Raw genomic sequence first — 9,780 nt, forward strand, 5'->3', positions numbered from 1 at the left:
GAGTGCCAAATTCTGAGGTGAATCCCCACATTTTGCTTGTATGTGGCAGCACAAAGAAATAAATTTAATAAATCTATCATTTATGTTATACATTTAATAGAAAGCTCTTAAGCCATAATCACTGTAGCATCTGGGCATCTATTTCTTCATTAATTCTTTCAGTGCATGCATTAGCTTTGGTTAAATTATCCTGGATTTAAAGGCAGAAGAATAGGATGGTTTCAGAAACATCATTGTAATAGACCGATTTCAAAAGAATTCAGTAGCTAAATTCAACGTCATAGCCCCTTTGCAGATCAGTTATTTAGATTTAAAAAGAGAAGGGAATCTGTGCTGTTATCTGCATGGCATTTAGTCTCACACAAAGAAAAGAAGAGAACAATAAAATAGGACTAAAAAATTATTGTTCCAATGATTGTCATTGAACTTTTACATTAGTAAACATTCACAGTATGAAGTCTCTCTCAATCTCCAGCATATAAAGTAGTGCAAAGAAAAAATGAAAATTCCAGTGCTGGGATTTCTGAACAAAACTTGTTACATTTTCTCTGATGTCATTTCTCCCATACTGTTAGGCATTTGCTCTCATATCTTCCCAAAATTAATAATAAAATATAAACAATTTCTGAAGACCCCTGCAGCCTTTTTAAAAGTTAATTTCCAGTTAAAAATAAACTTTAATTAAATCCAAGATAGAATTGTGACCTATATGCTATTAAATAATTCACTTTCTTTTTTTTCTACATAGTAATTCTTAACAATTTTTAAAAAACAACTATGGAATTCAAAGACATGAGATGATATTAAAGCACTGATAAATTACTGTTCAAATTCATTAGTTCTTACATAGTAAATACTTCAAAATGCCAACTTTTCCCATTACTGCACGATTACTAAAAAACGTTGACAATTTACTTACACATACACACACGCACACAGCACACACACACACTCATTCCACATAGCCATCTTTACTTTTACATCCTTTCCAGTTAATGTGCAAAATTCTTGCATCCTAATAAAAAATATAAAGATTGAGTTGCTCCTATTTAAGCCTCCCTCTTCTCCAAGATGCATCATTTATTTGATATGTAATACAAGTTTATAACAATTATGCCATGTATAACCATTAAATGGTGTACTACTGTATGCGTTGGATTCATTTGCATATTTCATTTTCATAACTGCACTCTCTATGCATAAATATATTTGGAGATGCTGGGCTTGGGGGCGAGGGGGCAGTGGCGCACGGAGAACAGGATTCACACATCAGTCTCCACAGCCTTCGCGTTAGAGCAGTTGTTTTTATCTGTCTCACTGTCATCCCCCTTTCCCTGACACTTCTCCTTGGCACAAAGAGATTCCTTAACTCCTTCTTCCATCTCTAGATACTCTGACTTGTCTCCCAGAGAGGAAGAAGTAGAGCTCCGAAATTTCCTCAGCAAATTAGAAGGGATGTATGGGCAACTGACTGCATTCTGTGTCAGTTGTGTCTGTTCCTCATTTTCAGTCTCTCTGTGGTAGAAATAGTTAAAGTTAGAGACAATCACTGGCACTGGTAAAGCAATGGTTAGGACACCCGCAATGGCACACAGGGACCCCACGATCTTGCCCCCCACAGTGATGGGCTTCATGTCCCCATAGCCCACAGTTGTCATGGTCACCACAGCCCACCAAAATGCATCTGGGATGCTTTGGAAATGGGTGGTAGGCTCATCTGCCTCAGCAAAGTACACAGCGCTAGAAAACAGGATGACCCCAATGAAGAGGAAGAAGATCAGAAGGCCCAGTTCCCGCATGCTGGCTCGGAGGGTGTGGCCCAGGATCTGCAGGCCTTTGGAGTGCCTGGAGAGTTTGAAGATCCGGAATACCCGGACCAAACGAATGATCCTGAGGATGGCAAAGGACATGGCCTGCTGCTGCTGCCCGTTGCCACCGCCCTGCTGCTGGGCCAGGTCCGTGCCCAGGGTGATGAAGTAAGGCAAGATGGAGACAATGTCAATGATGTTCATGATGTTTTTGAAGAAGAGCGCTTGGCTGGGGCAAGCGAAGCAGCGAACCACAAACTCAAAGGAAAACCAAACAATGCAGACTGTCTCCACAATGAAGAAGGGGTCGTTGAATACCGTGTGGCCTGAGCTCTCAGGGTGGGGCGGCGAGGTGTCATTCAACAGCCCACTGTGCCCACCCGCGCTCAGAGCCAGGATGAGATCCCTGTCGTCCCTGAACTCGGGCAAGGTTTCCAGGCAGAAAATGACAATGGAGATTAAGATGACCAGGACGGAGACGATGGCTATGCCCCTGGCCGGACTGGAGCTCTCCGGATACTCGAAGAGAAGCCAGATCTGCTTTTTGAATTCATTCTCGGGCAAGGCCCTGTCCTCCTCCTCTCTCACGAAGCCCTCGTCCTCCCGGAACTTGAGCAGGGCCTCCTCCCCCAGCTGGTAGAACTTCACCTCCTCCGTGAAGATGTCGAAGGGCACGTTGACCGGCCTCTTCAGGCGGCCTCCTGATTGATAATAGTACAAGATGGCATCAAAGCTGGGCCTGTTCCTGTCGAAAAAGTACTCGTTGCGCAAAGGGTCGAAGTACTGAGTCCTCTTCTCGGGGTCCCCCAACAAGGTCTCCGGAAACTGGGCCAGGGTTTTCATCTGGGTCTCAAAGCGCAGGCCGGACACGTTGATCACCACGCGCTCGCAGCAGTCGCTGTAGCGCACGGCGCTGTAGCCCCCGCCGCCCCCGTCATCCTGGGGCAGCAGGTCCGTGTAGGAGCCTTCGTCCCCGTGGTGGTCATCGTCGCTGTAGTAAAACCGCCCCTCCTCTTCCTCCTCCTCCTCCTCATCTTCCTCCTCCTCCTCCTCGTCGCTCAGCTCCCTCAGGATCTTCTCCTCCGAGCCGCTGGGCATCAGGTCCGTGCAGTGCGGGAAGCTGCTTGGCCGGTGGTGGCCTTTCTTTTTCTCCGGCTGCTGCCGCCGCCTCCTGTGACTGCGTGGGCCGCTCTGAGGGTCATGGGAGGTGCAGGCCCCCCGAGACTGGTGGTGGTGGTGGTGGTGGGAGCCCCCTCCGGGCCCCCCGCTGCCTTCCACGGCGGCCGTGGCAGCTGCCACAGCAGCTGCTGCCGCTGCCCTGGAGTGGGCCAGCCTCTCCCGCTCCCTGGCCCGGGCCTGGGCCGCGTAACCATAAGGCATGTGACTGTTGCACCCTGAGCTCTCCGCACTCACCATCGCAACCTCCATGGTGCTGGTTTGGGGAAATGGCTGGTTCCAGTTGTAGAAGAAGAAAGAAAGCTTTTTTATTTTCTTTCTCACCAAATGAAGGTAAGTTTGGAGCCCTCAAGCAGATTGCTTGGAAGACTGAGGGTATTTTCAGTCCAACTTTGCATTTTCTGTTTTTAAATCAGCACGCCCCATGCTCTGTCTTCCCAGGGATTCGACATGGCTCTTCAGAGCTTGGCTGGTCCAGGTGAACAGCCTAGCACTCTCAAACCTAAGTCAGATAATGTCTGGGTCCTCCCAGACACCTGTTTGGGGTGGGTGTTCAAATTTGGAAATACATCTAGGATGTGGTTGGTGATGCTGCTGCAAGATTCAAAGGCAGGAAGTCTCCGACGGCCAGCAGTTGTGACTAGAAGATGGAATATATTTTTCTGCCATGGAAACTGTCCAAAGCTCGGTCCATCAAATTTAAATAAAATGCAAATAAGCCTTTCGTCTCAGCACTTGCCTTCCAGTGACTGCTTAACCCATGTTAACACGAGACTTGAAGTACATCCGGCCATTGTCCCTCACACCTATCGGGATGATCCTCCAGGCTCTTCCCTTAAGTTCATCACAGGCTTCCTGGACCCAGGGGCAATGCCAAACTATCAACAGAGGCAAAGACCTTGGGAGGTAGAGAAGGTGCAAGATGAGGTGTCAGCAGGGGCAAACCCAGCTCTGAGGTCTCCATAGAGATCAAGAAAATGCAGAGTATCCTTCAGCTAAAATCATGCAGAAGAAGCACTTCACCTGAAAAAGGAAGGAAAACAAGCATGGAAGAAAAATAAAGAGAAGAATCAAATCATAAAAAGCAAACTGAGCATTTCCTTCACATACACTTCTTTCTCTTGTCCTCGAGCAAACCATATAAAGCACCAAGCAACCATAAATTTCCAAGGAACACGGGGCAGGTTGTTAAATCTCCTTCTCACTAAACATCCTTCTTTCCTTCTTCTTTGGATGTTATTTCAGCTCAGTCTATTTTCTTGTCACTCTCATCATTCCACAATAATAATGCTGTCGCTTTATAGCGATTTCCATCATGCATTGATCTTAAGGCATTTAAAAAAAATTTCCACTCGTAAATTTTTCTGAATATAGTGTCCTTCCCCTCACCCCCCTTGATTCAGGATTAGAGAAGTCGGAAAAACAGTTTGTTTTCTTTAAATCCAGGCTCCAGCACTTGAACAAGCTTCAATCACTTCGTCTATAAACTGAGGATAATGCAACCGCCCCATCCCACCTTTGTCAGGATTACATGAGATAGTGGATGATGATCGAGTAACACATTGACTTGTACATAATGATATCAATAAACACTGGTAGTTACTAATTACATGACAGTAATCTAAGCTTTGATTATCTATCTATCCACAACCAAATGTGTATGTCCTTAAACCACTGTTTGAAGTAGGGGAAGGATAGCGTACAAGGACATCAGGGCATTTGGAGACTCACCAATGGCCTGTATTAAGTTGGTACTTCCTGACTCCCTGAAGCATGTCCCTGCCACCCACAGTCTAGGAGCTAATCCCAGTTTCCACTTCTCTAATAATCATTTTCTCTCCTTGCAGTTCCTCCATGTTCATCTCAATGTTTCCTCCTACACTCTTTTCAAGGGATTAGCTCCTTATGTTTTAAATCTCAGTTTGTGTGGACTTTGTTGTCAGCCTATTATACTCCCCTTTTATTTAATCCATAGCTCCCATCTCCCAACTTTCCCCTTCTCTCTCTCTCTCTCTCTCTCTCTCTCTCTCTCTCTCTCTCTCTCCCTTTATTTTCAAGCTACCACTTCCAGATCACATCTTCCTGCAGCCTGCTCTGTCCCCACTGTCTCTTGATACTCCTGGCCTTCCTTCTCCCTTAGTTTAGCTTTCTCAAGGTCCATCTAACTCATCTCCTTCACCAGAATCTATAAAAGCTCCCGTCCCAATCTTCTGTCTGTCTTGCTTCTTCCATTCTTTCATTCTATCCCATAGGGTCTCTAAGAATGCAGAAGAGTGGCCCCGAGAATTGGGGAAGATAAGGACTGTTAGAATTCAGGGCATCTACTAGCCTCTATTACTGGAAGCACTTGGGGTGCAAAAGAGAAATGGTTTTCTGGAGCCATTAAAGGGATTTGGCTCTTGACCACCTGCTGCTTGCTTCTTGCTGAATCCCGTCAGCCTAGAAGCTTAACCACACTGAGTTTTATGAAGTGACAAGCAGGGAAGTGGCAAAAATATATCCCTTCCCAATCAGAATACATTCTCCTAGGGTAAGAGGCGAGCTTGATTGGGACGCGACACTCAGGAAATATACCTGTGAAGGTGCCTCAAATGACATTCTTCCTTTGCCTGACTCTTAACGTCATCTCATACTCTGAAATGTTTACCCTCAGGAGGCCTCTAAATCTCCGTTTTCACTGTGGAGGGTTAGGCTGACATCCTTTAAATTCTTTCACAGGCCAAATAGCTCGAGAGTTTGCTCAGTTACTTCCCAACTCCCTCAAAGCATTTAAAACACACTATTTAAATAAAGCCCCAGTAGAACCAAAGTGCCTATAAATTTGTATACTATGTATACCCCTCTCCCATCCAACTGACTTTCAGAAGGTCATTAATTAGAGGGTCTTCTCATTCACCATTAACTCTGCAAGAAACCTAGACCTGCTCTGTTTTTGCTGTCCACCAAATTATGTCTTAAGTTTTAGTTTAGGTTTGCTAGGTTTGGTTTATCCAACTCCCCCAGCCTACAAAAAGCAAATTACCCTCCTTTTAACTGGCTACCAGCTACCTCACTATCCCTAATTGAGAGAGAGAGAGAGAGAGAGAGAGAGAGAGAGAGAGAGAGAGAGAGAGAGAGAGAGAGAAGGAGAGAAGGAGAAGGAAGAGGAAAAAGGAGAGGAAAAAGGAAAGGAGGAGAAAAGGGGGGAAAAGGAAAAGGGGAAAAAAAGGAAAAGAAAAAGAAAGAAAAAACCCTTCCACCCAGCAAATCAGACTGGTTTAAAATCTCTCCTCCTCCCCAAGGTATTCACATGAGGAGAATCTATCCAAGCCAACTCCCAGGAGCCTTTATGAGGGACACTTTGCAGGAAAATTTCCCTTCCTCTTTAACACCATCAAACTAATAGGATTTGCAGACTACCAATTCCCTGGTCCCCCCAACAACAGCCACGCATCCTGTCTCTCCTCCTTCCACCTCCCAACAACAAGGCTGTTTTCATGTCTCGGGGCTAATTTCCACAACTGTCTTAGGGTGGTACCTAAACCTTACCAGAGAGGGGGCGGGGGGGCGGGGGGGAAGGACAGATTGAGAGAATCAGAAAGGCTAACAACCGTGAGAAATAACACACTTCAACGCACGCCATTTATACAGTCCCTGTGTGTTGCTCAAATGCTCAGAAAATGCTCGCGAATCCAAGTGTTGGGAGAGGCAGCAATTCAAACCCGTCCACCAGCTGTTCCCACAGGAACGGAACCGGTGAGTCTGGGATGAGGCAAAACGATGCTAAATCTAAATACCACCTCGTTGGGAAACGACATCTTTAATCGCGCCCTCGCCTCCAGACCTAGGTTCGCGCTCGGGCACATTAAGCAGGGCGCATGCACCCCATCCCTGAGATTGAGAAAATAACAACTGTTGGCCCCCCGGAGCGCCGCGCAGCATCTGCACCTCCCTTCTCCCACCTCCTGGTTTATTTTTAACCGCCTTCCATTCATGCCCTTCTGTCACATTCCCGATATTATTTGTCCCTCAAATGTCCACTGCTTCTTTACAGCCAAAGGTGGGAAAGGGAAGAAAGATAAGAGAGGCATCACACTTACCCTTCCCAGGAGGGGTCCAAAATAAAAATAAAGACAATTCTCCGGCTGGTTTTGATTTCCCCCCTCAAGCTGCAACAGCTGGAGGAGGGGAAGAACGATCCTGGGGGTGGAAGGAATCACGCCTGGGTGGCAGGTGGAGGCTCCAAAATATCCACGGAACAAGTTCTGTTGCCTGGCCAAGGGGGCACAGAGCCCTCGCTGCAGGAGCCCAGGTGTGCTGATCCGGGCTGCCCCGGGGAAGACCCCCCAAGATTTCTGGCTCCACTGGAGTTCCGCACAGGAGGGCTTGCCTGGGAAAGGACGTCAAGGTTCCCCAGAAAAAAGAACAAAATCCTAGACAGCAGCAATCACTTGTTAAGCCCGGATTCCTCCTCCAACATCCATCCCTCTCCCTCTCGCGCTGGCTGCAGAAGCAGCACACGCCTCCTGGGCCCGGAGCGCCGGCGGGGGCGGGGCCGGGGCGGGCCGGGGGTGTGGCGTTCACGCTAGTCGCCCGGGGCGCCTCCCGCGCGGCGGGGCGGGCGCAGTCACGACGCGGAGACTGCCAGAGCCCCCCCCCCCGCCCCCCCCAAAATGCCAGTTCCCCCCTCCCCGCGATGCCGAGGCTGGGGGAAAGACTGGGAACCATTCCAGGAACCCCTGGCTGTCGCTTCGGCGGCGAGGAGCTAATCCCGGAGGGAGAGATGTCCTTTGGAGCTGAAATGTGGTTCCAGACGACAGAGCCGGAGCCCCGAGAGAGATCGGGAGGTCCAGCCTTGACAACGGGGTGCTTCTGGGCGTCTTCTCTCCCTGTCCCGCTGTCGCTACAGCTCCCATGGCAACCCCACCCCTCTAACGGGCTTGTGGGGTTGGGGGCCCAGGTGCATTTCTGGCGGGAGCCGCGGGCCCGGAGCCCAGGCAACACCTGCGAGCGTGGCCAGACCCCTCGGTCTCCGCGCCCCCGGCACAGAGTTTGTCCGCCTCAAATCGCGGGTCCAACTCCAGGGCACGAGGAGATGGACTTTATCTGTGTTCCACCCAGAGGAGGAATCAGGCCCAAGCTAAAGGCTGCGCACGGGAGTCACAGGTCCGAGTGGGAGGAAGGCTCGGGCGGGTTGGAAGTCCGGCTTGGGTTGGGGGGGGGGGGGGCAGGGAGGCTTTGGAAGGAGCGGAGGAGGCCTCCGTGAACCTGTTGCTACAAAAAAAGAAATATGACTTCTGTGTAGTGGTCGGATCTCTAACCTCACCCACCTCACTTAAACAAAAACTGTTGTAACCCAGGAGACAGGCGAGTGAGCCCAGGGCGGCAGCCTCAACCCTGGATGGACTCCCAGGTTGTTTATTAGGCGCGTGACATGCCCCTGGACCTGGATGTAAATATGCAATTCCCACGAATACACCAAAAGAAAGGATAGCGGTGGGAAGTGCGAACTTAAGGCACACAACCAGAAGCTCAGATGGTGACCACAGCTCCCTGCACCTCCCCTTGCTCCCCGGGAGGGGCCACGCACTGGCTCACTTACCCCGCAGGAATGCTGAAGAAAAGCCGACCTTGGGCGGGTCGGTTGGCACCAAGGCTGCCACTGTAGTCCTCAGCTGGCAGCTTTGTTCGAGGGCCTTATTGGGCCTCCTCCTTTTGTGGTGCTCGATTAATTATTAAGAGAAATATTCCCGAGCTGAATTATAGATATGTCCAGCCCTCACTCACCTAACCACTGCTGGCTCCATGAGGGACACCTGGAAGACGGCTTTTCTTTGCTATTTAATTTAAAAAATAAATAAATAAATAAATAAAATATTCTCATTGTAAGCAGTGGAAAGAAAACATAAAAGGGAAAAAGAGAAAGAAAACGAAACAGGTGCAACCTTGGTTTTCCTAACTTCTCCCAGCAAGTGCAGCTGAACTTTTGTTAACAAATTTACTTGTGATGCCCTGGCCTTAAGCACAGTTGGGGAACTGAGAGAAAGGTGCCTCCACATCAGCTCTAGAGAGAGAGGCTCTTTGCCTCAATCCATCCATTCACCACTATTGTTCATTCCAGCAAGTAGGGGGGGTAGATTTCTCCCAAAGTAAAAATGATCAGATGCACTAGCCCAAACCCTATCTATAGCTCCACACTGTGATGTAGTCACTGTGCAGTTTCATACATACCAAAGGCAGATAATTGAGTTTCTGGTTGTCTCATCAGAACGATGTTTCTTGGGATGATAGAAGGCAGGGCTGAGGATCTTGGGACTAGCTTCCCAAAAGTAGTTAGTGAGATTAATCCCAAACAACTGTGGAATGCTTTCAGGCAGATGAAAACAGATGGAATGATGTACAAAAGATGACAGTTATATTGAAGCTTGGACATTTTCATGGGATCATGTTAAAACTTTATGAATTATGCTTCCATGTGCCATTTATCGTTTGTTCCTATCACAGCCCAGAGCATTTTAAAGTTGAAAGTGCCTGAGGACTTTAGAAATATCTGCACTTCTTAGGCATCAAGAATCTGAGTTATACCCAGCCATTTTGGCTCAGAGGTTGAGCATTGACCTATGAACCTGGAAGTCACAGTTTGATTCCCGGTCAGGGCACATGCTTGGGTTGCAGTTTTGATCCCAGTGTGAGGTGTGCAGGAGGCAGCCGATCAACGTCTCTCTCACCATTAATGTTTTTCTCTCTCTCCCTCTTCCTTCCTCTTTGAAAATCAATATATATATATATATATATATATATATATATATATATATAT

The 9,780-nt window shown here is 48.0% G+C and overlaps 1 protein-coding gene across 1 annotated transcript; it reads right to left on the minus strand.

Annotated features, from left to right (window-relative positions):
- Positions 1-259: 259 nt before the first annotated feature.
- KCNA4 (potassium voltage-gated channel subfamily A member 4) lies at positions 260-7,489 on the minus strand. Its single transcript, XM_006091604.3, has 2 exons — positions 7,064-7,489; positions 260-4,007 (listed from the first exon to the last, which is right to left on the minus strand). The coding sequence occupies exon 2, from the start codon at positions 3,234-3,236 to the stop codon at positions 1,263-1,265; it is 1,974 nt and encodes a 657-aa protein (XP_006091666.1). The 5' UTR covers positions 3,237-4,007; positions 7,064-7,489; the 3' UTR covers positions 260-1,262.
- Between the last annotated feature and the right edge of the window lie 2,291 nt (positions 7,490-9,780).

Source organism: Myotis lucifugus, unplaced genomic scaffold (assembly GCF_000147115.1).
Source record: "Myotis lucifugus unplaced genomic scaffold, Myoluc2.0 scaffold_92, whole genome shotgun sequence".
NCBI lineage: Eukaryota > Metazoa > Chordata > Mammalia > Chiroptera > Vespertilionidae > Myotis > Myotis lucifugus.